The 27919-nt window shown below is 41.4% G+C and overlaps 10 protein-coding genes across 10 annotated transcripts; 6 read left to right on the plus strand and 4 right to left on the minus strand.

The window, feature by feature from the left end:
• Nucleotides 1-5109: 5109 nt before the first annotated feature.
• FSST1_005246 (2EXR domain-containing protein) lies at nucleotides 5110-6204 on the plus strand (the record flags this gene model as incomplete). The annotated part of the gene is made up of 1 exon (XM_083231502.1): nucleotides 5110-6204. The coding sequence occupies one exon, from the start codon at nucleotides 5110-5112 to the stop codon at nucleotides 6202-6204; it is 1095 nt and encodes a 364-aa protein (XP_083088676.1).
• A 2491-nt stretch (nucleotides 6205-8695) lies between these two features.
• FSST1_005247 (uncharacterized protein) lies at nucleotides 8696-9432 on the plus strand (the record flags this gene model as incomplete). The annotated part of the gene is made up of 6 exons (XM_083231503.1): nucleotides 8696-8814; nucleotides 8859-8886; nucleotides 8942-9023; nucleotides 9076-9130; nucleotides 9208-9282; nucleotides 9384-9432. The coding sequence occupies 6 exons, from the start codon at nucleotides 8696-8698 to the stop codon at nucleotides 9430-9432; spliced, it is 408 nt and encodes a 135-aa protein (XP_083088677.1).
• Nucleotides 9433-9631: 199 nt separating this feature from the next.
• Nucleotides 9632-10455, minus strand: FSST1_005248 (uncharacterized protein; the record flags this gene model as incomplete). Its single annotated transcript, XM_083231504.1, has 3 exons — nucleotides 9632-9933; nucleotides 9982-10083; nucleotides 10134-10455. 3 exons carry the CDS (start codon nucleotides 10453-10455, stop codon nucleotides 9632-9634), a joined length of 726 nt encoding a protein of 241 aa, XP_083088678.1.
• Nucleotides 10456-11685: 1230 nt separating this feature from the next.
• FSST1_005249 (uncharacterized protein) lies at nucleotides 11686-12511 on the minus strand (the record flags this gene model as incomplete). The annotated part of the gene is made up of 2 exons (XM_083231505.1): nucleotides 11686-12311; nucleotides 12364-12511. The coding sequence occupies 2 exons, from the start codon at nucleotides 12509-12511 to the stop codon at nucleotides 11686-11688; spliced, it is 774 nt and encodes a 257-aa protein (XP_083088679.1).
• Nucleotides 12512-13346: 835 nt separating this feature from the next.
• Nucleotides 13347-13858, plus strand: FSST1_005250 (uncharacterized protein; the record flags this gene model as incomplete). The annotated part of the gene is made up of 4 exons (XM_083231506.1): nucleotides 13347-13390; nucleotides 13457-13658; nucleotides 13709-13756; nucleotides 13805-13858. The coding sequence occupies 4 exons, from the start codon at nucleotides 13347-13349 to the stop codon at nucleotides 13856-13858; spliced, it is 348 nt and encodes a 115-aa protein (XP_083088680.1).
• Nucleotides 13859-14114: 256 nt separating this feature from the next.
• FSST1_005251 (acyl-CoA dehydrogenase family protein) lies at nucleotides 14115-15517 on the minus strand (the record flags this gene model as incomplete). The annotated part of the gene is made up of 3 exons (XM_083231508.1): nucleotides 14115-14268; nucleotides 14326-14957; nucleotides 15017-15517. The coding sequence occupies 3 exons, from the start codon at nucleotides 15515-15517 to the stop codon at nucleotides 14115-14117; spliced, it is 1287 nt and encodes a 428-aa protein (XP_083088681.1).
• A 2237-nt stretch (nucleotides 15518-17754) lies between these two features.
• On the plus strand, nucleotides 17755-18697 carry FSST1_005252 (trypsin-like serine peptidase; the record flags this gene model as incomplete). Its single annotated transcript, XM_083231509.1, has 2 exons — nucleotides 17755-18366; nucleotides 18419-18697. The coding sequence occupies 2 exons, from the start codon at nucleotides 17755-17757 to the stop codon at nucleotides 18695-18697; spliced, it is 891 nt and encodes a 296-aa protein (XP_083088682.1).
• Nucleotides 18698-22848: 4151 nt separating this feature from the next.
• On the plus strand, nucleotides 22849-24413 carry FSST1_005253 (major facilitator superfamily domain-containing protein; the record flags this gene model as incomplete). The annotated part of the gene is made up of 3 exons (XM_083231510.1): nucleotides 22849-23134; nucleotides 23186-23283; nucleotides 23334-24413. The coding sequence occupies 3 exons, from the start codon at nucleotides 22849-22851 to the stop codon at nucleotides 24411-24413; spliced, it is 1464 nt and encodes a 487-aa protein (XP_083088683.1).
• Nucleotides 24414-25092: 679 nt separating this feature from the next.
• Nucleotides 25093-26285, plus strand: FSST1_005254 (adenosine deaminase family protein; the record flags this gene model as incomplete). The annotated part of the gene is made up of 2 exons (XM_083231511.1): nucleotides 25093-25593; nucleotides 25644-26285. 2 exons carry the CDS (start codon nucleotides 25093-25095, stop codon nucleotides 26283-26285), a joined length of 1143 nt encoding a protein of 380 aa, XP_083088684.1.
• Nucleotides 26286-26359: 74 nt separating this feature from the next.
• FSST1_005255 (Zn(II)2Cys6 transcription factor) lies at nucleotides 26360-27885 on the minus strand (the record flags this gene model as incomplete). The annotated part of the gene is made up of 4 exons (XM_083231512.1): nucleotides 26360-26999; nucleotides 27052-27170; nucleotides 27219-27505; nucleotides 27561-27885. 4 exons carry the CDS (start codon nucleotides 27883-27885, stop codon nucleotides 26360-26362), a joined length of 1371 nt encoding a protein of 456 aa, XP_083088685.1.
• Nucleotides 27886-27919: the final 34 nt, after the last annotated feature.

Consider the following 27919-nt stretch of genomic DNA (forward strand, 5'->3'; position numbering starts at 1 on the left):
AATAAATAGTATTTATTATATTAACCCTATAAAGGACTATTTATCTATTACCTAATAAGGCAGTTAATAAGGATAAAGGTATTTTATTTTAGACCTAGGCTTTATATTTAAACTTTATAGGCCTAGTATTATTTTTATTATATTAAACTCTATTTATATAAAAGGTAAAAATAGCCTATTTATTATAGGGTTTATTAACCTTATTATTAATTCTATATATATATATTAGCTTTTTCTTTTTAATTAAGTAATTTAATATTTAAAGCTAATTATAGTTAATTATAGGTTTATTATACTCTATATCTATATAAATAGTTATTAAAGATTTAAAGAGAAATCTTTAAGCTAGGAATTATAAGTAAATATAATTTCTATTTATTTTATATAGAATAAGTATATAAGTAGTAATTAAAGTAATATATACTTAGTTATTTATTAAAGTTATATTATTTTATTATTATTCTATAGCAGTAAAATTATATCCTTAATATATATATTAATAGAGTTTATTATAAAATAAGAAATCTTAATAATAATAAATATATTATTTAGTTTTTATAGATATATTCTTATTTAATAGCTATTTCTTTAAGATATATCCCTTAGATTATAAGTATTCCTAGAGTAAGCTTTATATTATAAAAGTTTATTTATAAGTCTTATAGTTCTATACTTTTATAATATTAGTTATAAGGAAAGTATTATTATAAATATTATTTAATAGTAAGCTTTTTATAGTTATAAAACTTAAATAAGCTTCCTAGGAGGCTTTAAAGCTAATAAAAAGGCTACTATTTATAAAATAGCTATTATCTGCAGGAATATTATTATCTAGACTAGGTATAATATTAGTTAATATTAAATATATCTTCTTAAAATATACTTTTTTTTCTTCTTAAATATAGTCTTTTTCTTATAATTAATTATTATAATTATTTTATATATAGTTATTTATATTTTAATCTTCTTAAAAGCTTTTATAGCTATATTAGCTATTATAATTCTAATCTTTACTTTTATTATCTTATTATTAGCTATTATAATATTTATTAAAATAATAAAAATCTCTTTAATAACTATTTTTACTTTATTTATTATTATATTATTTATTTCTATAAGAATTATTTTCTTACTATTAATTATAATTAGAGCTAGACTTTAAGGCATTTTAATTAATAATCTTTTTAATAGCTTCTCTTTAGTTTTTATAGTTATAAATAAAATCTATTAACTTAATATTCTTATTTAAGTAAAGAAAAAAGTATATAACTTTAAGATTAATTATAGAAAAGATTATAAAAAGAATATAAATCTTATTAATATATCCTAGTTATTTTACTAGGTTTATTTTATATTAGGCCTATCATATTAATATAATTTTCTTATAGGTAAATTATAAAAAGTATAAATTAAAATATAAGGTATTTTATAACTTATTATTAGGTTATTTAAACTAATATATAATTATTTAAATAAATTTAATAATAAATATATTTAGAAATTATTTCTTTTTAATACTATTTATTTTAAATATTAATTAAGTATAGGCTTTATTAATAAGAATTAAAAGGTAATAATTAATAAAATAGTCTTTTTTATAATATTTAAATATTAATAGGTATTCTTTAAATATAAAAATATCTATATAGATATATTTACCTCTTAATATAATAATAAAACCTTAGTTATAGTAATTATTATAGTAATTTAAATTAAAGATTAATAGATTTTCCTTTTTAATCTTCTTAGAGATATTACTTATAGTTATATTATTTACTATAGTTATTTTATAAATACCTTAGTATATAGAGGAATAACTATTTTAATATATTTTAAAAATATAGCTTTACTCTTAGAATAGTTAAATATTCTAGTTAAAGCTTAATCTATAGCTTATTTCTTATATTATTTATAGTCTATAAGAGTTTAATTTATTTAAACTAGGAAAATTAAATTATTTAAGTTAAATAGGCTATTAAATAATTCTAGGATTAAGTTTAAGGTTAAAATAATATATAGTCTTTAATATAGCTTAATTACTTTATATTATAAGATATAGCTTAAAAGGTTTTATAATTTCCTTATATTATTATAATAAATACTTTAAATAAGATAATTAAGCCTATTTAAGTAATATTAATAAAAAGGCTAATAGGCTTAAGCTAATATTTTATAAAATTATTTATTAAATATATACTATAATATTATAGTTTTATATAGTTATAGTTTTTATAACTATATTATTATAGTATTTATCTATTAAATAATAAAATTAGATTCCTTAGCTTATTATCTCTTATTTCTCTTATAAAATAAACTTAATAACCTTAAGATCTTTATTTAAATTATATAGGGAAGATTATTATTAATTAACTTATTAATAATTATATATAAAAAGAATAGTATTTTTTCCTTTAAAGTATATTAACCTAGATTATATTAATTAGGTTTTATTTATTAAGGAATTATCTAAGAATTATACTATTAGATATAGTAATAATAGAATAAAAGTATTATAATACTAATTCTAATATATATTACTTTAAGGAGTTTTAAAGTTTCTTTCTTTAATAAAGATATTATTATTAATTAGAAAGTTTAATAAGTTTAATAGTTAAAGATAAAATCTTAAAAGTAGATTAATAATTATAGCTTATTAAAATATAATAAGTATATTAAATATATCCTTATTAGAATAATAAGAATCTTATTAATTCTTATAGCTAGCTTCTTTAATTAAAAAATAAAGGCTTAAGTAATTAAATTATAAGAAAAAGCTATACTCTTTAAATTAAATAATAATCTTTTTTCCTTAAGTAAAAGTTAAATATAAAAAATCCTTATTATATAATTTTACTATTTTTAGAAATTAAGCTTTATTAAAGCCTTATAAATAGTAATTATATTTAATATTTCTATTAAAATAAGTATTTATAATTTCTTAATATAGCTAAAAAGTTAAAGGCTATAGTCCCTTAGTTTATATATTTAAAAAGTAAAAGTATTATTATTAATTATAATTACTTTATAAATAATTTCTTCTTTAACCTTAATAATATTTAGCTATCTTTATTAATTAATATATAAGCTTATATTTAAATTATAAAATAATATTAAATACTTTAATTCTTTAGAACTAGAATTAAGGCTATATTACTATTTATTTTTAAAAAATAAAGCTAAATTAAAAGGCCTTTTTTTTTATTAATTATATATAAAAGGTTAATTATAAGGTAAGGTTTTTAATAATTAGAGGTATATTATAGTAATATAAAAAGATTATATTAAGGTAAATCTATATTAATATATAGAAATATATAATAATTAGTTACTTAATTAAGCTAAGGCTTAAATTTATAAAGCTAATATTTAAGTCTTTAAAAAAAAATTTTATATTTTTTTTTAGAGATTATTAGAAATAAGGTATATTAATATAAGTAATTAAATGCAAATAAAAATTAATAGCTTTTAATACCTTTTATAGCTATAGCTATTATTATATATTATAAATTATAAGTAATAATTATAATTATAATAGTAAAAAGGAGAATACTTTTTTAATTAATATAAGAGTAAATCTTAAATTAAAGGGCTTAAGATCTATAAGCTAGTATATATACCTGCATATAATAGCCTCTAGTGTTTTTATTAATGCTGGTATATATTACTTAAAGATTATAAAAATAATTAGATTTAATTATTATTAAAAATTTAATTTGCGCAGATAGATTAACCTTTATTAAAAACCTAGAGGAAATTAAGAAGGCCTAGGCAAAAGCTTAAGGATTATAAAAAAATAATAGAAGTTCCTTTCGGCTTTGCCTCTCTATAATAAAGCCAACCTCCTCTTGGCATTGCCTGCGCCTAGGATGATGAAGTCAGCATTAAAGGTCTAGTATATGATATGCACTCCTCCAACTATTATACTATACGTGTAAAGTATATATATTTCCAGGCTGAGTTTTAATAACCTTCCCAGACGTCTCCTTCTCTATCGACGTCTTCGCCCCAGTGATATCAACTGTGTAAGGTTTGATGAGACTTGAAGTAATTAGTCACATAACCCCAGAAAGGATCCCAGTAATACTTACTTCATATCATGAAAACAGAAGAAGACATTCACAAGCTCTCCAAGCCACTTGGTTTGTTCGGCAAGGAACTGAGCTGCTGGACCTTGGGGTGGTCTCTCGTTGAGATTTGCTCGCCCGCCAGCGCCAAGGACTTGGGCTATGTGATATTTAATTAAAGTCCAAATTTGTAACAAATCCGGTATGGTGTAGTGGCTAACATTTCGCGCTCTCATAACTTGAGAGATCAGTTCCGCGGAGCCCAGGGTTCGATTCCCTGTACCGGAGTTTCTTTTTGCACCTTTTGTTTATGAACTCGGCAAGACGACTGTTTGCTGAAGCCCTTCATCACAGTCGAATACGAGTTTAATAAATAGCGTTAATAAGCTCTTTTACATTTTATCCAATCATTAAACTTTATTTTCAATTAAACTTTCAAGATTCAATCATCTATTGGTAGTGTGACGGCAGTTGACTCATCACACTGTGGCGGAGTGTACCACCGGGAATGAAATCCTCATCATCCACCAATTTCGATAATTAGGGTATCTATCATGACGTTGACTCTGGCTGGCTACAGATTATCTCGGTGGACTTGAACCAGTTACTGAGTCTAAAAGCTGAAGGCCATACACACGTTGTGTGAGCCGTAATACAGCGAGTTCTGATGATCCTAAATTATGTTCTATAAAAATGTATGGTCAACAGGAAGGCCTGGGCAGTCAAAAGAATAAGGTAAGAAGAATATAACATAGTGAATCCTAGAATGTAGCTGTCTGTCATTGAGCAGGGGGAACAGAGAGTATCCAAGGTTCTGTCAATGATGACTCAAGGGGGTAAGGTTTTGTCGAAAGGTTAAACGTACACTTTGGTTCCCAAGAAAATCAAGCGGAAAACATAAAAGACACAGCAATCCGCCCATAATTTGATTTTCTTTCTTCAACTTTCACGACATTCGAATGTTAGCAAGCGACATCTTGATTATTTTACGCTGTCACCTTGTTTTCTAACATCGACCAACAAGCACAGCGCATCTAACAACATGCCTTTACGTACTTTTTATCCCTTCCCACGACTGCCTTTCGAACTACGACAGCAAGTTTGGGAAGAAGCCTTTCTGCCATCAGGCCCGCTCGAGCGAGGCATTCAATACCTTGATTTGACAGTAATCGGGTTGGTTCCATCACCATACAATTGGTCTCAGACCTCGAAACAGGATCCAAGTGGCTTAAGCAATATGTCCGCCTATTTGATAGACGGAGGCCTATGGAATGCCTGCAAAGAGTCTAGAGAGGTCATCATAAAGCATACACACTTTGATGAATTTGTCCAGTTACAAAATCGAGCAATCGATGAAGGCCATGCATTCGATTGTTACACGGCTGGTTGGGATAGTGCCAAACCAGCCGCCCACCCCGCAACTATCGAAATGAAACACACCACTGGGGAGTGGCATATGCTTTCGTACCCCGCTCGGGATGTCTTTTGCCTTAACCCAGATGTTAGTATGTCTGTGACTCGGGAAATCGAAGACTCTCTATCTATGCCCTTTACTCGCAATCCGGACGAGTGGTCACAGTCAATACCCCTGGACAATATTGCATTTCAATTTGACCAGAGCTGGATGGTAGACTGCGAGATGTCTTACTACGATATGAAATACGAGAAGTCAGCCCGTGGATACTGGACATGTTTACTTGAAGATGCACTAGATAGGAGTGGGCCACGCAGGTCTCTTTGGATCATCGACAAAAACGCCAAATGGTTCGAAAATCCTCCAAAAAGCGACACGGTTGTATACCGCGACTGCGAAGGGGACTATGTCGAAGTGAGATGGGATGATGTACCTAAGTCAACCGACGATGGCGTATCTCTTAGTGCATCTGCATTTCTTGACACGTTTTTCGGCGCTAACATCTCGGAGTTGCGTCAGGTGTTTGCTGGTCCTGGTTCTTTATACCCTTATTGTGGATATGAATCAGATGAAGAAGCGCATACTTTCGAGTTGAAAGACAGGGTCAGACTCCTTGTACGACGGGAGAATCAGGTGCAAAACCCCACCTGGAGGTGTTGGGATAAATGTCACGATCAAGCCTGGTGTATCTGTCAGGACGAAGAGGGTAAATGGTGGGACTAGATGAGTGGCGACGAAACACTACTTAAATGGAATTTCACGAACATATAGTCCACTTATCAAAAGTTTTCTAAGTTACAAGTCTCATCAATGAGACCTCTGGCTTTGATTTGATATCTCCTTCAGTTTGTTTTTCAAAGTCGAAACCGTACCCATTACGTACTGCAAGAACAGGGTTAGTCAACGCGACACCAGCAAGAAACTCTTTGACTTGGATATTATTGCGAGTATTAACATATCCCTTTCGATTTACAACATCAAATACTAATATTCACCTTTCAAAATATTCGTATCATCATTTAAGCACCTCATACCGCCATTGATGACTGAGCAGTCAAACTTCCTTGCATATTTAAGCATTGTCATATTGTATCCGATCGTTCATGTATGTAACTATTTACCAGCAGAACGACAAAGGACCCATATCGATATGAAGATGCATGTCATTGTGAATGACTCTGAGATGATTTCATTTGTCAGTTGTCAAGATTGGAAGAAACACCCGCATAGATTCAGGTGCTTACACAGCGACTTCGAAACGCCATGTCTTAACAACCCCTCACCAATATGCAAGTGGACACAGACAATGAACACGTCATCACGTCAGACATCATCTTGCTCTTTACTATCGAAACTTTTACTTCTCACAACACCTTTTGTAATGGAAGAACAACAAGTTATCGGCAGTGTGCAATATGCCTTTGGCCCCGATGGGGCACTAGTAACAGGTCCAGTTTTGATGGATGATCCAGCAACCGGTAAAATCATCTGCGCCTTCTGTCGGGTACCCAAGGCGGAGCACAGCTTCCTGACTATGGCCCCATATAACTTCAAAAGTCAGTTCTGTCTAGACTGTGAAAGAGTAAGTTGTTCTTGTTTACAACGAAACGTTGCAAGCGTACTGACTATAGAAGCCTGGGCAAGCGAAGTTTAGATTCTGAGGAGCCAGAAAACAAAGTTCGCACGCCTGAACCGACAAAAAAGCCGAAAGGTGAAGAGACAAAGGGCCAGGTTGCATCGCCGGAATCCTAGACAAGTTCGGGGTACATTGGTATATTATCAGGCGGACAAAGGTTCCGGAAACAATTTGATGTATGAGAAACACGCGTATTTAGAGCCAATTTTAAGTGATACTTGGGTGAGGGAGGATATCGGAATTAGATTTCAATGAAATAGGAAATGATTCTCATGTTCATGCACCTTCTCAGAGACAGTTAAAAGACGTGCGGGCCGTCCCGTAGACAGCATCTCTACTAGCGTCAAGATCAAACTTTACACTAACTACAACAAGCTACCGGGTAGGTAGCAATGACAATTCTGTAATTAGTTAAGATACCGCCGTGCTAGAAGTACATAAACTAGTGCTTACAGGCATAGAATACTCCCGGTACTATTGTTTGTGAAAATTAACCTTTACCGCCGCTTATTACTTCTACCTTTGCGAAGACTTTATGTGCTTAGGATGGGACGAGATAAAAGTTATGGCTGACATTCTGAATCTGAGCCATTGTTCTGTGCTCCTAAGTCCAAGAAACGGTTAATTTCCGCCAAATCTAAGAGTGTGAAAAGTATACTATAGTTCATGAAGTGGTAGTGGCATTGTCTGCAATGGGCAATGCCATGACGGCGAGGTCGAGCTCGCCTCTAGCAATATGGCAGAAACGGACTACTATATATTTCCATGAAATTGGTCGAAGGGAGTGAATCGACTAAGCCAGGCTATTAGGTCTTGCCGTATTAATTACTTCTAGATATCATCTGGGCCGGACGACAAAGGATACAGAGGTCGTTATTGACTTGCTTAACCCTTTAGTAAATTATTGGGTAGCTAAATTATCTTATGCTGTAGCTGGCTTACTCCCCTTGACCATTTTCATGGAAATGTACAGTACATGTTCAGAGACAGCAATTGTCTTTTTATTTGTTGTCACAGTCTAGATTGCCTCGCTCTGTGCGCTACAACGTATCGGTACTAGAACGCTGCAGTTGGTTGAAGAACATCACACACTGACAGGGATAACTACGACGATTGACATGCCGAGTAGCCGAAAAGTCATAATTAGTGGGTTCTCAAGGAAGGGAGAACCTGGCTGCAGATATTCACTTATAAAGGTACCACGTGTTTGAAAAACATTAGCATCTTATCTGTACCATCAATCGCGCATGTGAAAGCGAACTGACCCTCCGAATTATCCTGGAACCAACACACTCGTACCATTTATGGGAACGATCTAGACTACTCCAGAGCCAACACGATATCAATCCTTGTGCTCACGACGCTCAGCTGTCGTCGTTCTTGCCCATAAAGAGTCCTCGCGAAACTTATAAAAGCTCTCGCTGAACCCAGAAACTCAGATACCTTCCGACGCAATGGACAACAGAAGACAGCAACGCCCCGAGCCTATGACTTTATTCCAGAGACTTCTCCAAGCAGGCCCTTCTATTATCCTCTCAATCGTCTTCGTTGTCAACCTGCTCGAATACTTCGCTCAAGATGAAGCTAAGAATTGGACAACTATTAACTTTAACATTCTTGCTGCATGGCACCTGTTCTGGTTTCGTTACGCGGGATACTGAAGAGGTGTCTATATTCTACCCTGACGCAACCTTTCAGTACGAGCTTGAGAAGATTTCGAAGTATCCAATGGTACAGACAGCTTTCTACAAGAACGAACGAATGTCAGGGTAAGTAAATATTGTTCGCCAAGTAGCAGGAATAGCAACTAACCAGCCCTGCCAGGTTTGCGAATACGTGAGTGTGCAACATCTGGCAAACTGCGTCACTATCGTTGCCGGGCTACAAGCTATTGGTATCGCGCTTGGTAAGTGCCTTGCTCTGATTAGTGTTTAACCCCATATATGCTAACTTCGTAGGCAATGCTGCCAAATCTCTGAGCAACAGCAATAGTCAGTGGCACTGCCGGAAACGGTAAAGTCAAGTACAGATACTTGTAAGTACGATCTGCTCTGCCCTACAAGAGTTATTTTCTAACAGCTGGTGTATAGGCTACTGGTCGTCACTGCGATACCACGGCAGAGGCAAGCACCATCGCTGGCGCAATTGAGCATCATCTCAAGAATGTTAGTGGGGGTAAGCTGTGCCGAACAGAGTGTTTAGATCTCACGCACGGTGGTACTTGGAACGGTTATCTTCTCGTCGGTCCCGCCTGAAAGTTTGAAAGCGACATGTATTGTGGTTGTGATTCTGGTGGCAAGGGAGACTTGCACTAGGACAGTCCAAAATTTCAGGTTGATGTTTTAGGTAGGAGAAAAACCGAGAAGGAACAAACGGTATCAAGCCTACTTGTTGTACAAACTCCCATATCATTCAATGGAGATACTCTTGTACTCTATCGTCAGGGCCAGACAATACTAAAATTTCTCCAAATGTTTCCACGGCCTCCTAAAGCAGGGAGGACCTTGTAGCTACTCAGTTTATGCAGTTTCTAGCCCCAGACTCGACTAGCAAAGTGGAATATCGTCTGTGAAGCCAACCTCCAAAACCGCCGAATGGATCTTCCTTGTCGCTCGCCTCCTTCCGTCCATCAAAGGTGATTACTCGAAGCTTGAGTATCGCAACCTGGTTCGCCTCATCTAACTCAGCGTGGATCTCAACCATATTGTCAATGTCCATTGGAGAGGGAGGTGACTGATGAGGGTCGAAACATCCTCTCATTGTGATGCATGTTGGGGTCTTTGAGAGAACCAGGAAGTGATTTGTGAAATATGTGCCTAATAAATATTAGCACAGGCAGTCGCCCACATATCTAGGAAGTATACCTGGTTCATAAGTAGACTCTAGAAGTTCTCTCTTTGTCCACAAATCGTTCTTGTTGATATTATCTTTGAATAACGTCATTATCCTTCTTTGGATTCCATACCCTGGCTCCTATCAGTATCGTATCTGCAATGCTAGTTTCCTTATTTCTTACCGAAGCCTCCCCACATTCCAGCAACGAAACGCTCGACCAACTTGGTACCTCCATTCTTTGCATCCTCGATAAGTGCTTTGTCCAGTTTGTCGAATGGCACTTTTGTAATGCAAGAATCAGAAGACCCAGGTTTGTTCCAAGGATTTATTTGCTTGAGGAGAGGATGCTTGAATAATGACCTGCCATTCTCGGGTCCGAATGGCTCAAAATAGCAATTTCGTGTCACGAGGTGAAATGTCCCGGCACCAGTGATGGAGATGCCTGCGGCGACTTTCGCGACTAGGAGTAAACGTTGGCGGAAAAGAGGCGACACACGAAACATATCGAAGGACGGGGAAATTTCAATAGAAGACGATAATAAAGGAGAAAAGAAGGTGCCCGGCCATTGTAATTTATTGAACATCAAGACTAGAAAAACATTTTCACCCTTGAAATCGGGGACCGTGGTTAATAATTTCCACTGTCGCAGGTTTGATGGCAGAACCCGCTGAATCAGCGGGAAAATACATTTATCACTATACCTACTCGGTAGTAGGCCAAAAGTCTGACCCTACTTGGCATTTTCCCACCTTAAATCGCCATTTTATTACCTTTTTAAAATTAAATATCTAATAAAATAAAAATACTATATTAATAATATAAAATCTATTATATAGTATTTTATAAGAAATATCTTTTATATATAGAAAGTTTTTTTATAACTATTTTACTTATAAAAATATATAGCTTTAAAATTAAAATAAAAGTTAAAAATTACTTATAGGGGACTTATAGGGTATTCTTAAAAAATTATAGAAGGTAATTTTTAATTTTTTAATTTTTCTTAACTTTAAGCCTTATTTACTTTATTAATAAAATAGCTATAAAAATACTTTCTATATAAAAAATATTTTCTTTATAAAGTTCTATATATAGGTTTTATTTAATAGTTATAGTATTTTTTTTATAATTTAATATTTAATTTTAAAGATATAGTATTTTGGTGTAAAATGGGCTGTAGGGTCAGACTTTTGTCCAAATACTGTACTGTAGCTTAGCGAGCCAGTTAGCATGCTGGAGTACCTGTCAATCAACCAATTTGGTAACGTTAGCCTTAGAGCCTACAGTATAAAAATAAATAACTCGGGAAAACATTCCACACCCCGGACATTTACTTACTTAATAGTTTCGTCTTTATGTCTTCAGCGGCCAATGTTCCTAATGCTCTGAGATTAACAACGTCCACGTGGCATTTATATATACTCCGGATATCCCCACCTCACTACCAAGACTACCACATACCGTCCTCAGGAAACAACTTCCGGCTATCATGCCCACTTCAATCCACAGTGTGTTTCATCATATAACAATTTTTAATATTGTATTAATCACAAAGTTACATTTAGATGATGTCAACGCCGAAACTTTTGTCCATGGCTATTACTTATGCTGAATTGGAGAAGACTACATCCACATCCTAATCTCGAAAACCTGAATAGTGCAACATGATGATTGATAACATCAAACATTTTCCTTTCACAGGCAAGTCAAAGTTGCTCTCTTGGGTCTTCCTTCATCGGAAGTTTCCTTGCCCGTTGCAGAGAGACAAGGGAGGGTTGCTTCCTGGCTTGGAGCACACCGAGATAGCTCCCTCAATCCACTTGATACCGTTATAGCTTCCCTCCTCATGACTGTCAGCAAACCAAGTACCAACCTCTTCGGAGGATCCAATACAGCCCTTGAACTGGCGGCCGGAACGACGGGTGGTGAGAGGCTTGGTGATCATGACACCACAGTTACCATCTTTAATGGTGCCCTTGGTGACAACTGATGTCAAAGTCGTCCAAGTCTTGCTGTAGTCGATACCGAGACTGGCACCAAGACGATCCTTGACGAACTTGAGATCAGCTCCTGCGCTACCTCCAACTGTGTTGGCAACATTGAAGCCCGAGGAGACGCTAATATCCATGTCGCCGACGGCACAAACCACTGGAGACATCTGCACGTCCCAATCGACAAAGGTCTCAGTCTTGTCGGTGGTGATGTAGAAAGTGCCACCGCAGTTATCTCTCTTCTCGTTCTGGACAGTGTCGTTCGTAAATCTGGGATGAACGGTAGTGTCGTCAAACTTGGGAGCACCAATCTTGATACCCTCGGCTTTGAGCTTGGCAAGATACACCTCTTCTTTGACCACATAGGCTGGAAATCATTTAGTGCTGCTCTAGGGACATTCTAGAGAATCAAAACTTACCAGTATCCTTCACAGGAACAATAACATCGCCTGGCTGTACTTGGTGGTTGGGAGTCCACTCTGTGGCACCAGGGAATGGGTTTTCTTCCAAAGGCATCGCCCCGACGGCGGAAGCAAGGAAGGCACAGACAAGAGTAGAATACTGCATTTCGAAGCGATTCTTGGGGGGGAAAATGATGAGAAGGTAAAAATCGAATTGGATTCAGCTGTTGAAGTTGCGATGATGAAGTCTACGGACATTAAAGAGAGCAGGATACAATTGACTATTTATGTTCGTCGTGACTCGCATCAAGTTATGAGTTCTTTTCATCTGCCGAGAATTCCATATCTTCAACTTGGAGCTCTGCACTATCCGCGTATGTAACATCCAAGTTTCTCAACATACAACTTCCCACGATCCATTATCCTGACAATTTCTGAATAAGTTCTTGTCCATCGTTATCTTAGTAAGGTTTGAGAGTGGATAATAAGCTTCACGCTTATCCGTTGACATACAAATTTCTGATGATCGAAAGTGGAGTTTTACATCATTTGTTTAGTCCTAACCAACGTCTACCATAGACGCGACACTACTGTGGTAACCGTATTGGTGCGGCAACTAATTAAAAGCGATGATCGTTTATCGCTCACTTACACGAGTATCCATTTACGAACGAAAAGGATTGGGATCTAAAGTTTCAAAGTTTCTAAGCCACAAGGAATGGAAATAAAAATGGTCCTGCTCCATAGGTAGGATAGGTGGGAATTTCTATAGCCGCTAGACCGCCTCATTAGAACTCATGATCGTCACAAAGGCCTCGTATCTTGAATCATGGCAAGATACAGACTACAGATACAACTGCCGTGCACGTCGGGCCGACATCATAGCACGGGGACAAGAACGTGGGATGAATTCTATAAAGATCTTCACAAATCTTCGTTGGAAGCATGACAGATCAACACACTCTTCCCAAGTACATCGACTGTCTTCTATACTACTCATCATGCAACTTTCTATCTTCACACTTGCCCTCGTGGCTATCTCTGGGTTCGTCTTGACAACACAGTCCACATTCACGGCTGATAGAAAGATATTAACATATTCATCTCACAGTGCTCAGGCAGACACTCACAAGGCTGCGGCATGCGTCTCCAACAGGGTGTCATCCCCTGTAGGTGGCACTGCCTGGAGCGTTAGCTACAACTGGCAGACTAATTATGAAGTCCTTGCTGATGCGACTGAATGTGCCTGCAACTACTACAAGGCACGAAACAAGGGAACCGAGTGGTGGAACACCTGCCCTGATTGTGCATTTGTAGGTTGACCGATCTTGACTTGAATGACTATCGCTGACGCTCTGTGTAGGATGGCACTATCTGCAACTCTCCTGAAGGTCACATCGGTGGAGACGAGGTAAGCTTCTAAATCCTAAAGAGAGACAATAGTCTAACATTATCGCAGATGAATTACTATTGCAAGGAGCTGTGTGGTGCTCAAGGATCAGAAGCAGACTAGTTTGAGAGGCGTAATGGGTGTTGATGGAAAGACAGCTTGTTTGTAATTTCATTGTACTTTAGGAGAAGAATGAGACGAGTGTATTACATAAGAGATGTAATAAGTAAGAAAGGTTATGATGTTGAGAATGCGGTCTTGTGGTGTAGTCTCACACCGCAAAGCCAAGATGAAACCTTTGTATACTTGACACGCACAGTTGATCCAGCATGTCAGACCACTGGTTTGACCAACACTCTGTGACTTGAACCTTTTGTAATTAGAAACTAGCATTCCAGCATGAGTAATCAGGGGATTGCAGGAGCTTTTCATACTGTCTCCTCCTCACGCCCACATTGCCTCCATCAAACAAAGACAACACAGTAGCATCTTTCAGAAGGCGCCCAAATCCCGTCTCGTCAAGATAAGATCTCCTAATTGGAATTCACATTAGAATATTAAGGCATTCATCATCTCAAGTCAAGACTTACATTCCCACAGCTTGCATAACCTCCCATACAGCTTGCACTGCTGCCTCTCCACTGTATATCTTTGCTTGCAAACACGCTTCCAGTCTGCTAGTGGCATTGCCTCTTCCTTTATCGAATGCGTCTAGAGCGTTACGCACGAGCAGTCTTGACGTGTCGGCCTTGATCTTGCAGTTGATGAGAAGATCTGCCACACTCTGCCTTTGGATGATGGGAACACTGCCGCCTCGGTTATCCTCTTTGGCGAACTTGAGGGCTGCTTCGAAAGCGGTGCGCATGATACCACACGCCATGGCTCCGACGAGGGCTGCAGTGAAGCTGAATGCCATTTCAATAATAGAAACTGTCGCATCACCTTTTGCGCAAAGTAAATGATCTGCTGGAACCCGAAAGTTGGTGTATCTTGTATGCGGGCCACTGGAACCAGTATGGCCCATTAGCTCAGGCTCGCCAAGGATAGCATAAGCCCCGGGATCATTTGAAGCTATAATGTCCCGTGTGACGAGAAGAATCATGATGTTCTCCCTGGGGTCAATGTCAGCCTTTTCAGGCCCACCATCGTCGGAATAGCGGACGCAAAGACAAGTTAGCTCAGCGCCTTTGCCGTCCCATCCAGCGCTGTTGGTTGTCCACAACTAGAGCATCAAATTTCAGAAGCCGCTGTGAGAATTGAGTTTGCAAGTGTGGGCCGTACCTTTTCGCCGTTCACAATATAGTAGTCGCCTTCCTTTTTTGCAGTAGCCCCAAGACCTTGCCCTCCTTTTTCCAGATAGTTGGCAGTGCCACCAGGTTCCGAATGAGCAAGACTTGCAATGTGATCCCCGCTACCGCTAATGAAAGGGTTTAAAAAGCGCTTCTTCTGCTCATCCGTGCCACCAAGAATCAATGGCATTAATCCCAAGGCAGTGCCGACCAGGGCCATGTTCACACTGGAGTCAACGGTATAGAATTCTTCGACGATCAGCGACATGTCAAGGAAGGATCCGCCAGTACCCCCATATGGAGCTGGAATGAAGGCTTTGAGATAACCAGCCTGAACACTGGCCTCGAAGAACGGTTTTGTTGCTAAAAATCGTTCACTTTGCGTAGTTAGATCTTTGTATTTGTCTCTTGCTGGACTCAGTTTTTTTTGAGCGAATGCAGCTGCATCTTGAACAATTTGCAGCTGTGTCTCATTTAGCGAAAAATTGGCCATGTTTAAACAAAGGACTAAATGGTTTGAGAGATGAGTAGGAAAATTCTTGAGAGATGAGTAGGAAAATTCTTGAGAGATGAGTAGGAAAATTCTTGAGAGATGAGTAGGAAAATTCTTGCGGGGTTGCTGAGGATTACTTCGCGTTGTGAGCTGGCTAGGAGACAGAAGCGACTGCGGTAGATAACACCAGGATTAAATAGTGTCCCAGAAAATCGGCATCTTTCGCTGCACTATCGACCTGCCACATATAACAAAGAGCCAAGCAGAGCTTGGTCCAATTAAGCAATATCAATAGGTATGATTCTCGGAAACTGTTCTACTTGATTGGTGAACAATAAAACAATAAGCTTACATATGGGGTATAACGGACAGGCTATCCCTGGAGTGGTAGATTTCGGATGATGATTATGCAAAGGAGGAAATAAATATCACTAGCTATTGTTGGCCTCATGGCTGCAAAGCCTTAACCTTGAAAGATGATTCAATCACATTTAGATCAGTATCTAAAAGCGGTATTAAGATACATCCCAAAGTTTGGGTCCTGAGCATGCCTCAAGCTGCCAACCTTGGTGCGGCTGTGACGATGGAAGATGTGTTTCAGCTTTCCCAAGACTGGAAAGCAATTGATTCGGTGGCTTTCCATGGAATTTTTGCTTATTTGACCAGTTAATCAATTGTGTTATGGCATAGCCTGTTGGATTGGGTCCTTAAGTCCTCCAGGATCAGATAACGGAGTAGAATTGTACTTGGAGGTCTTGCTTTACCCTTTCCACACAACGAAGCCTTCGCTAATTTGAGGGCTTCCTAGGACCGTGAATCTACTCAAAACATGATTTTGGGCTACTCAGGACTCTTTGATGACCATCAGGCTCAATCTCTGCAACGCGGGTGGGCGGTCTGTTGGACAACGGTGGCATGATTCAGAGAGAAGTAATGCCTGTTGTGATTGCAACATGACCTAGATACAAGCGGAAATCGAGATGCAGCGACTTGATGTCAATGGTAGCTTTTTCACGTGCGTTCGTTAACGCCGCCGCATAAGTGGTAGCAGGTATGTGATGAAGAACTGGGGAACCGGCACCTGCCTTCTTGTGGCAGTTAACCACAGTGGTAACCTTTTCGCAATATCTTCTTGGTGTAGTTATTTCATGACAGTGATTTGCTTCCCAGGGGTTCTCGGAGCGGTGAATATTCACATATCGTACCCACAATCACAACACTAGAGACCTGCCATCGCGGTATATTTAGCAACAAAGAGGGCTACTAGATAACTTCCACCTCAAAGTACAAGACAGCTCCACTTACAAGCAAGTTCACAAACTTTAACCCACCAGACGGACAAACAAAAGACAACTACAAAAAGAAGAAAACATGGCGGTTGAGTCATCCACCACCAATGCTCCAGGAACATACATATTCGACGTCTAGTCAAGACTTGTCAATGATCCGGAAGCTTTCAGCAGGGAATTGAATCGGATATTCCCCGGCGGCTATAATACCCAAGTAATCAGCCTAGGAATTGCGGTAGAGATGGGGGTAGCTGAAGCATTGAGACAGGCAACGGAAATTACAGTGGTGTCGACCATTCCCCCGCCAGGCGGTCTGACTCTGCAGCAATACTTACAAAGGGAAGGGGTCATTCTTTCATAGGACGGCGTTGGGTTGGGGATATGGAGGTACACCTTCGCGGCCACGTCAATGAGGTATAAAATGGAGTTCACAATGCCAAAAGGTATAATTATGTAGCTGTAAATGAAATCTTGTGATTGAAGATAACGCCTTGTCTCAACTACAAAAGTAATGTGACGCACACGACCTGGTATTAATCCCTACTGGAAGGTTCCAATGGTATTGCTGTGTTGGCCGGTCGCAAAAAGATAAGACTGACAAGACTTATGTTATAAAGTTACATGAGAAAAGAGGCCAAATCCTATATCCCAACAAATGTTTTCTACATTGAGCTCCTTGATAAGACAAAACCTTGATAATAAAGACCACGCGTCATCGGTTTATGCTTCAGTCAGGAACCAAATTCTGACGTGTCCCAGCTGATGGTAATACACGACGCGTCTATCGGATAGAACTATGTGGTTCCAAGTAATTCGATAGGGTTTATTGGAAGTCGTCACGCGATAACCAACGTGATCAACTTTCTTGTATATAATCTGGGGTGTTATCCGGTTTAGAATATTCTCCGCTCGAGCATTGATCCTCCTTCTTCACATCAATCCAACACCATGGTTCTCCTCAAACACTTCATCTTCATCATCATCCTAGCTCTTATCCATCTCGTGATTGCGAGCCCCGCACAACAATGCCAGAAGAGGAGCCCCGTCGGGGATCATCAATTCGAACTTTGGAATAACTACTGGAGAGATGATGGCCAGCCGACAGCACGAGTCCACATCATATCATCAGATGAGCTCCTCGACTACGATGGAGTACCCGTCTTGCCCGCACGACCTCTTCAACCTCGTTCTCTCATCCATGGAATAGACGATAGAAAGGAGGTGGTCAGCAATGAGTATCCCTTCAACATCATCAGAAAGCTATTCATACGGTCAAACACATGTACGGGTTCGGCAGTCGGGCCTCGGCATTTCATGACAGCTAGGCACTGCATTTCTCGAAAGCCAGCTCTGATAAAGTTGAAGTCAAAGCACGGACAATACCCTAGGACGTATGAGACTGAGTCGTATGTGACTGATATCATTGTTGTTCAAGCAACAGCTTCAGCTTCTTGTGAATCGACCGAGGACTTTGCCATTTTGATCTTTGACGAGCCAATATTCGAAACGGAGGGGTACTTTGGAGCCAAGCAGTTCGATTACAACTTTGACCCAATTTTTGTACGTCAAGCCTAACGTCACGTGCCTTTACACATACTGACTAGAAACATAGAAACATACTGGGTTCCCTTACATGAATGGAAGAATAAGGCATATCCATCAAGACGACATCCAAGTGACCGGGTACCAACAGTGCGGCCGGGGACTTGAACTTACGACCGAAACAGATATCAACAGTGGACAGTCTGGTGGACCTTTGTACACGATGGAGAATGGATACGCCGTGCAGGTCGGTGTCTTGTGCTGCTATGGAAATGAGTATGGCACTTTCTTTGCCTCAGGAATGAACGTTGTCAGCTCGATTGCTTATGCGCGCCACAATTTCCCCTAGGTAACATTTGTAACGAGGGATGGATGGGCGTAATGCCAATACGGTGTTGTCTGAGGGGTGGTGGATGGGCTGAATATCGAGGAACAATGGGAGCACTACCCTTACACCTTCGCTTTCTCACAGATTACATGACGGGCGAGGCAACCTCGAAGCAGACAAGCTCAATACCCCTAAGTCTGATCAGTAGGCTCTCAGTGGCCCCCGAAAGAAAGTTGCTTAGACCAAGGCCCCCATACCACCCCTTCTGTGATCATACGATGTGATAATGAGACCCAGACTGTCCAATGGGCAGGGTAATGCCTATCGACAGACTCAATCTGGACCTTTGGAGTCGGACTCGCCGGCAGAGTCATCGTCTCTATGGTCTAGGAACTTCAATGATCACTTTCGCACTTTGCAGACCAATAAAGACCTAAGTGACGGTTTAGTCTCACAGGGTCAGCGGCTGGACACACGTCAAATGGTCCTACAGGATACACCATACGTTAAAGGGATGATCAGTGCCGAGTTTCTACAGATCAAAGATGCCAGTATGGCTTCGATCGCGATAGTTTGAAGTGGCCTAGCTGGTCTTGAACTCCTTTAAGGAGACACTCCAGGACGTGAGCCCAATGTAGTCCCGTTTACACTCAGCTGAAGTGGGTGTAACAGTCGACCCAAAAACTTAGAACTTAGACTCAGACCCAAGCATTTAATGTTCGTAGTCTTTTGTTACTGTGGTTCATATCTGGCTAGCAAAGCATTGGTCAAGAACAAAGGGAGTAGTGATTGATGTTGCATATGAGATGATGGTACTCGTGGAAAACGTGGGTTTAAATGCACCAACTTCAACTACAACACAACACAGAGGTTCATTTGCCCCTGTTACCTGACCTGATCGCTGGCTTTGGGTAGTCTCACCTTTGCTGCCTTTGCTACAAGACTCGGGATGATCATCCGGATGATTATCTTGACTTGTTTGATAGGGAATGTTGCAGTAAAACATGACATATTGTAATCACTCATATCATTTGGGACAATTACCCAAGGAGTACAATCGGAAAGGATAGGGATGTGGATTTCGACCCCGGATTCCGCTTATCTTGCTTCATTACCTTACCGGGTAAGTGGTTGTTGTTCATGGCATACAGCTAACATAGTAGCATATCATTATTGGTTTCATACTCGTCTTCAAACTTCCGACTCCATCCGACCCCAGAGCTGTGTGATTCTCAACCTAGCTCTTCCTCTACCAGTAAAAGGTTAGGACACTTGTACGTGATGAACTTAGATCTTAATCCACCACAGACAGAGCCTTGTCAGAACATTCCAAATGTCTTCCGGCTAATCTTCTAATCCAGCTTCGGAAACGCGTAGTCCCATAGCGTTGCACTGCTTCTACAATCCATGCAGAAAACAAAGTGCAATCTCATCAACGAATCATGCCAAGACGAAGTGTACCCGTATGGTCCCGAATATTGACGGTAGCAACCTCGTCAACCGACGTTCGTTACGCAGGTGGACCTAAGCCAACTTGGTACGTTGCCAAGATCCTTCGCTTAGAGACAAAGTCAAACCAACCGTCCGTGCTTGACTTGATTTAGAGAAATAGGTAAGAGGCTCCGATTCTCACGGTGAGACAACTTACTAAGTTGTGGAGGAAAGAGGGGAAATTCGAGGCTGGTCTGGAACTTGGGGTGCTCTCTAGTTTAGTTGGAACAAGGTGAGCCAGCGACTCAGAGGTTGGGAAAGTAACTGATGTTGGATGGTTCACCTTGTCTTGGCGTCACGCTATCGAATATTACCCCCGAAAAAACACGAGTTTGATGCCGTATTGTGGGACAACGTCACAATGCATTTGGAGGAGTGTAGGATGCCAATGCAATGCTCCAAACTCAACACATGCGGTTGGTGCAGATCTGTCAGACGCTACTGCAGTGTTTGGAGCGGTCTATAATTCCGGGCATTGGACTTGATGGGTCTCTTTGCTATATTAGCCTTACATAAGGAAGTACTCAATTGGAAGGGGGAAATGTGCTCCAGATGCCTCACATAAGTCTTGTGCCCAGGCCGGCCAAGGTTTTTCCCTCCCTTTGGCTGGACAGGGGGAAAGTCGGAGAGGGTGAATGGAAGGGATGCGAACTTGCCCCTCAAGAGCCATAATGGCCAGTTCTCCAAACGAGTCCCTTGCTAGTTCAAGTTGGTTGTTGTGGACAGCTAGCCGTAAAGCAGGTGTGCTGGAATGTCGTCGCTACCACACTGGATGCAACCTATCTGAACAACGTGACCAATAAGATACGCGACAAAAGAGCAGTCAGACTTCTAGAAATCCCTCGTGCTTCCTTAGTACCTGATCTGCTTTGACTTAAAACTTGACTTCTGGGCATGACTAACTTCAACTAGCAAAGTTACTGATCACCCCGTGGGGGCTGTGCCACTACCCCAAAGCTAAAATCGCTATAATATCGCAGCCTTAGTGGGCCATCAAGTGTCGGAGTCTGGACAACCAGACCTAACTCCTCACTTCAGCGCTTACCTCGCACTGACTCAAGATCCCTGACTCTCCCCGCGTCGAAATGCTACGGTACAAGCGCCGTCATTTCTGTTCACGGGATTCCTCGGAACGGTTCTAGACTTGCCAAGAGCAATAATTGATGCAGACTATGTTGGAATGATGCAACGACCCCAACTCTGAGCGAAGCTAGTGTGTTCTGTGACTTTTCCCGAGCGTTAGGCTAGGATGGTATTCATGACACAAGAGCACAGGGGAGACCCTTGCCTTAGTCGTAGAAGAGGTTGAGTTGCACCGTTGAGGTTGACGATCTTTGATGGAGCCATGCAATGACCATGTTTGTCGGCGAATTGAGCATTGATCTTGACTTTGTTGAATCCATCGGCCAAGCTTTTAAAATTGACTTCAACAATGAGGAGAAAAGCCAAGAGAGGGGAGAGTCTTGTCTGCGGAGTCGCTGACCAAGAGGACAGCCGAAGGATTGTTCACCACGGGGTGCGGAGACTGGTTCATCTTGGCACAACCCAATGAATCATGCAGCCAACAACTTCATAGCAGAACATCACCAAGTCCTACGTTTAAAACGGCCGGTCTCCAGAAAGTCTCCCACAACGCGGGGAAAGATCAGCCACTCGGGGATCAGTTCTGGAGCCAGTTCCTACACGACCTCTTCTCCATAAATCTCTTCTCCACAACCTTAATCGTTTAAGCTTAAACTCCTTCCCGTTTCAGGTTAGACCCGCTGATACCGAACGGCCGCAACAACTTGTTTAGGAAGTGTCGCCGTTGATGAGACCACAGGCCGTCACAAGCGTTAACAGCGGATGTTATCATGTCCACACAACTTCGCACATCTTCACGACACCATCACATCTCTCCCCTCCGGGCTGTGCCTTCGGGACGTTGATCCAATCAAATACGAAAAATACAACGCCACTGACGCTCAACAGTAAACCTTCTGGAAGGAAAGAAGCATCTTCGTAAAGCTTATGCCTTGAAATGGCATCTCCTTCTGCTTGTCAACGCCCGTCACTCATGCAAGTTGGAAGGTCCATCCTTGGCGACGCTGGATTCATTTTCTAGCGTCACATACTTGCTCACAAGATGGAGTAGCTGGTGAAGCAAAGACCAACAGACGGTCCCCCCCCATACCGTTAGATATCACTTCATCCTTGCTTAGAGTAGCAACTCAGACGGAGGAAACTTGGAATAGCGTCAAGACTGTTTATCGTTGCTACCCCAAATAGGCTTGGCGTATCCATTCTCATACAATTCCAGCCACTCGACACGTTGGGTTCTAGACCAACCTAATCTCGTAGCTTAGTTGGACCCAGATCTTGCCCCAGACAATGTCCACTACTGCTACCACTGTCACCATGACCACTCCCCTACAGTCCTCTCCGTCTCTCCGTTTCAATCAATGCACCCCGCATTGCGGGGAATGACGGAGCCTTGGATGATGGGGGAGATCTTCTGTACCATTAGCCCTATCCCCAGGTTTACCCCATATCCCACATGTCTCCCATATCTATATAACACTCCTCCCGTACCCTCTTTCGACAGCTTCTCTCTTCAAGGCAGTCGATCGCTTTGACTACCCTCCTACCTTTTCTTCAAATCATCTCTTTCAATCTTATCGCTGTTTCAGCTCTTCGCCATCATGGCTTACAACAACCGTGATGAAAAGGCCGACATGAACAGAGATGCTGAGCCTCACATCTTCCAAGATGAACACCCAGAGAAGCCCATCCCCACATATGAAAAGACCGATTACTCTGGTGCCCATGAGAAGACAGACCCCAAGGAGATTGCACTGGTCAAGAAGCTTGATCGATGGATGATGCCAATGCTTTGGAGCATGTACTGGCTCAACTATCTCGATCGCAATGCCATTGCTTTGGCTCGATTGAACGACCTCGAAGAGGATCTCAACCTCCAAGGAACTGGTAAGTTGAAATTCTGAAGACTGCTATCAATGTGTGCTAACACCGATTCAGAGTACCAAACTTGTGTTTCCATCCTCTTTGTCGGTTACATCTTGGGACAAATTCCTTCCAACATGTTCCTCACCCGAACTCGCCCCAGCCGCTACATGGTATGTTCTTCTTGCTACCTCAATTTGAACTTCACACTAATACTTTCAAGGGTATCATGATGATGCTCTGGGCTGTCGTCAGTGCTCTGACTGCCGTCGCCAAAGACTTCAAGGGCCTTCTCCTCACCCGATTCTTCCTTGGTCTTACCGAAGCTCCTTACTACCCCGGTGCCGTCTACCTCCTCTCCATCTTCTACACCCGAAAGGAAGTCGCCACACGAATCGCTATCCTCTACACCGGAAACATCCTCGCAACTGCTTTTGCTGGTCTCATCGCCGCTGGTATCTTCCACGGCCTTGACGATGTTGCTGGTCTACCCGGCTGGAAGTGGCTCTTCATCCTACAAGGTGCTGTCACTTTTGTCATCGCTGTTGTTGGATACTTTATTCTTCCTGATTTCCCTCTTACCACCAAATGGTTGACTGAGGAAGAGCGCCAGCTAGCTCACAACCGTATGGAACTCGATATCGTCGGCAACAAGGGTGAGACTAGCACCATGGAGGGTTTGAAGCAGGCTGCCAAGGACCCTCTCGTCTGGATCTTCTGCGCTATGGCTCACCTTCACTTGGCTGCCAACGGTTTCAAGAACTTCTTCCCCACCGTCGTCGAGACTCTTGGCTTTGACCGAACTATTACTCTTGTCCTCACTTGCCCTCCTTACCTTATTGCCGGTGCCAGCACTATCCTCGTCTCCTGGATGTCTGGTCGCTACAACGAGCGAACTTGGCACATCACCGCTTCCAAGGCCGTCGCTGTCATTGGTTTTGCTGCCGCCGCTGCCACTATGAACACAGCTGGTCGCTACGTCTGCATGGTTATCTTCACCATCGGTACCTACGCCGTCAACAGTCTTATCCTTGGTTGGTGCGGTTCCGTCTGTGGTCAGACTAAGGAGAAGAAGGCCGTTGCTATCAGTATGGTCACCATGATCATGAACATCAGCTTCATCTGGACACCCTACCTGTGGCCCAAGAGCGACGCTCCTCGCTATGCTATTGCCATGGGAAGCAGTGCTGGTTTCAGTATTGGTACTGCTGCGCTTGCATGGTTGGCCAAGTTCATCCTCATGAGGCGAAACCGCAAGCTCCGCAGCCAGGAGAGCGAGACCCAGGTCTACTACGTCTACTAATATACGAATGACCTTTAAGATGAAGAGATGTTGGAAATGAAATGATCCGTGGTTGAGGTTTTCTGAGCAGAGATTCTGGATATATATAGACAGTAGCTACGTCAATACTTTGTCTTTCAGCAATATGAAACTGCTTCTTATTCACACACCATTGCTCAATTAATTTGATGTCTCGGTTATCGTTCAGCCTACCATCTGCGTGTTTCCGATCGTGTCCTTCTTATAGTGTTTTTGATCAGTATTTCAAATAAAAAACAAAAGTGGATATCAATAGACTATACATAGGAACTGCTGAGCTTGGTGAGATGACTTAGAGGGCAGTGAGTCACGGTTCTCTTTTCTTATTTGTCATTTCGGTCATCAATCGGCATATGTTACGATATGGTACGCTCCAATGCAGGTCTGCTGTAAATTGGAATGACTGAAATAGCAACCAATTCTGGACTAGCTCCGCCATCCCTGTAGGTGTCCCATCATGAGAGTCACTGACTGAGACAGCAACCTATCTTGGACTAGTCTAGCTCACCCACTCACATTGCCAAATCTTCAACCATGAAATATCAAGTATAAATTCCCATTAAATTATCCTTCATACTCTTTCCTCTCTTTCTTTTCACTTGCAATAGTTCCTTCCACTTCCTCACTCATACCAATCCATCCAACACCCAAACATACCATCATGGAGTTCGCCATGACCCTTGATGAGCGTCTGTCGCTACGACAAGAGCTGTTAGATGCAGACCACGAGTTCATACTAGATCTACCCAAAGTAGAACTCCACGTTCATATCGAAGGCACACTAACTCCCGAATTACGATGGGGACTTGCCAAGAGGAACAACCAAACCCTCAAGCTTGAGCGCACTGGGACTGTGTACCATAGTCTTGAGCAGCTCAGAGAGTCATACAACCTTATCCAACCACGACCTGGACATCGTATTGATAATGCCGAAGAAAGCTTCACTTTTTTCGAGGCATACTACGGAGGTTTTGAAGTCCTTGTCACCGAGCAGGACTTCTATGATCTTGCCATGAATTATTTCGAGCGTGTTTCTGCGATGAATGTAAGGTACTGCGAGCCTTTCTTCGACCCGCAGGGTCACACGAGACGAGGTGTCGCTTTCAGCACCATTATGGATGGATTCCATAGAGCCCAGAAAGAGGCTGAGGAGCGTCTGAATGTGAGTAAAGCAGACCTAACCATGAAAAATACGTGCTAATATCTCGTCAGCTCAAGTCCAAATGGATCATGTGCTTTCTTCGTGACATGTCGGTCGAGTCGGCCATGGAAACTTACGAATCAGTCATTCCGTACAAGGATATCGTTATCGGCATTGGTCTCGACTCTGACGAAAACGACAGACCTCCTCTCATGTTTGCAGAAGTATACAGCAGAGCTCGAAGAGACGGCTTTCGCATCACAGCGCACTGCGATGTAGGACAGAAAGACACTCATCGGAACATTCGTCAAGTCGCATCTGACCTTGGTTCCACCGGCGCAGATCGTATTGACCACGGTCTCAACGCAGCTCAAGAACCAGACCTCATTCGCGCCATCAAAGAAAGAGGTATTGGCATGACGATTACGCCCTGGGGATATCTCCGTCATGAGCCTGTCGACGAGATTTTCCCAAGGATTCAAACCTTGTTCGATGCTGGAATTCCGCTCGCTATTGCGAGTGATGACCCGGCGTATATGGAAGATTGCTGGATCTTGCATGATATGCTTCTTGTCAAGAAGATGTGTGGCTTTAGTGACGATGAAATGGTCAGATTGACAAGGCATTCCATTGAAATGTGCTGGGCGGATGAGGCAGTGAAAAGTGCGATTAGACAAGAGCTTGATGAAGTACTGGCCAAGCACTCCAAGTGATGGAGGAATAGACAAGCCAGCGATCCGCCACAGGGCTTTTACCACTAAAACTATCCATCCGTTCTTTATAGATTCTAGACTAGCATAATTGTCCGACCAGGTATACTGATCGTGAGAGGATCAAACTCTTTACTTCGTGCCCAAACAACCTCCAGGGTTTCAAGAGCATTACTGTGATGTCGACACCCAATAGTCTCTAGTGCGATCCCAAGGCGACATCTGATCTGGTACTTTTCCTTTTGAGTATCATCGCCCAAAGTAACGGCGACTTGGAATGTGGGCCATAACAAAGCATAACTCCATGACGATGTTGGAGAAATGGGTTCTGTCAGACCAAATACCTGATCTGACAGACACTCTTTCTCAACATCATGATTCACTTGAGGGAATAGTCGATGAATATAAGCTAATATTCCTAGCCTCCAGACTTCGACCATGTGTTTTCGTGGACCTGTCATGGTGGGACACTTCCAATCTTGCAATCGTCTCTCCAAATCTTCGGCCTGCAACGTAACTTGATCCAAGTCGAGATGGGGAGTTTTGAATAGAAAAGTAATCTCGATGATAATCTCGAATAGGTCAATTGGGCATGGAAACACATCGTAACTCCATTGCCTTTGACCGTTGCCCGAGAAGCGACTTATTATTGTCTTTACTTCTGCTACCGACAGATTTGGTGGTCTTTGAGAGGTGGTAGCGCTCATAACATCAAGCCTGGAATCAAAGATTAGTGATTACGCTTGTCCTTTTCCCCCTCATTACTTACCATGCAAGACGTTGTTCAAAGTAATACATGTTGGCCGATCCATCGTAGCTAGGGTTGCGTATGACAGCAACAGCAGCCTTCAAGTGGGTTTGAAACTCGGCACAATCCCCAGAGCACATCTATTCCCATCAGCCAACTCCTTGCGGACAACTCTAAAATTTTCTTACATCAAGCTGTGCAAGCATCAATATGCTTGCCAAGATGGTCTGGTCTGATGCAACGTTTGGGTTTTGGAGCATCTCTCGTAACAAATGTGTAGCATGGAGTCGCAACCGTAAACTCTTTCTCTCGAGTAATTCGTCTGAAGTCCTAGCTGCGATATGACAAGATGCAGATCCGGCGAGAGCGAAGCGAATTGGAGGCACACTGTCTATCAGAGGGAGGACATAGTGAAACATTGGATTTTCGCTCGGTCCACTGCCAAGGTAGAATATGCTACTGAGGTCTGCGATGTCTACATAGCCAACGTATCAGTAGATAAGATCAATGAGAGAATTCGAAAACATTACAGTGTTGAACGAATTTATCAACCTCGCCAGAGGGGACAGAGTTGAAGATAGGCGGGGTGATCGGTGTCGTAGATGCATCTCGCTTCAATTGTCTTTGCCTCGCTCTCGTGCAAGTCTCTGTGACGACGACTGAACTATCAACCACTGGGATAGACTTCCCAGCCAATTTTCCACGCGCAGCCACGCCTGGCCATTTCGTGACGTATCCTTCACACTCGACACCTCTTTTCGCGCAGCTGAGACATGACGGTAACTTCCTGTCGCATTTCCGGCCGCGTCTGCGGCAGCCAATACACGCTGTGCCATGATACGATGCAGCTTCCATGGTTGTATATATAATTAGTAAGAAGCAGGGAATG

This window comes from Fusarium sambucinum, chromosome I (assembly GCF_050947815.1).
Source record: "Fusarium sambucinum isolate potato_lamoka chromosome I, whole genome shotgun sequence".
NCBI classification, from domain to species: domain Eukaryota; kingdom Fungi; phylum Ascomycota; class Sordariomycetes; order Hypocreales; family Nectriaceae; genus Fusarium; species Fusarium sambucinum.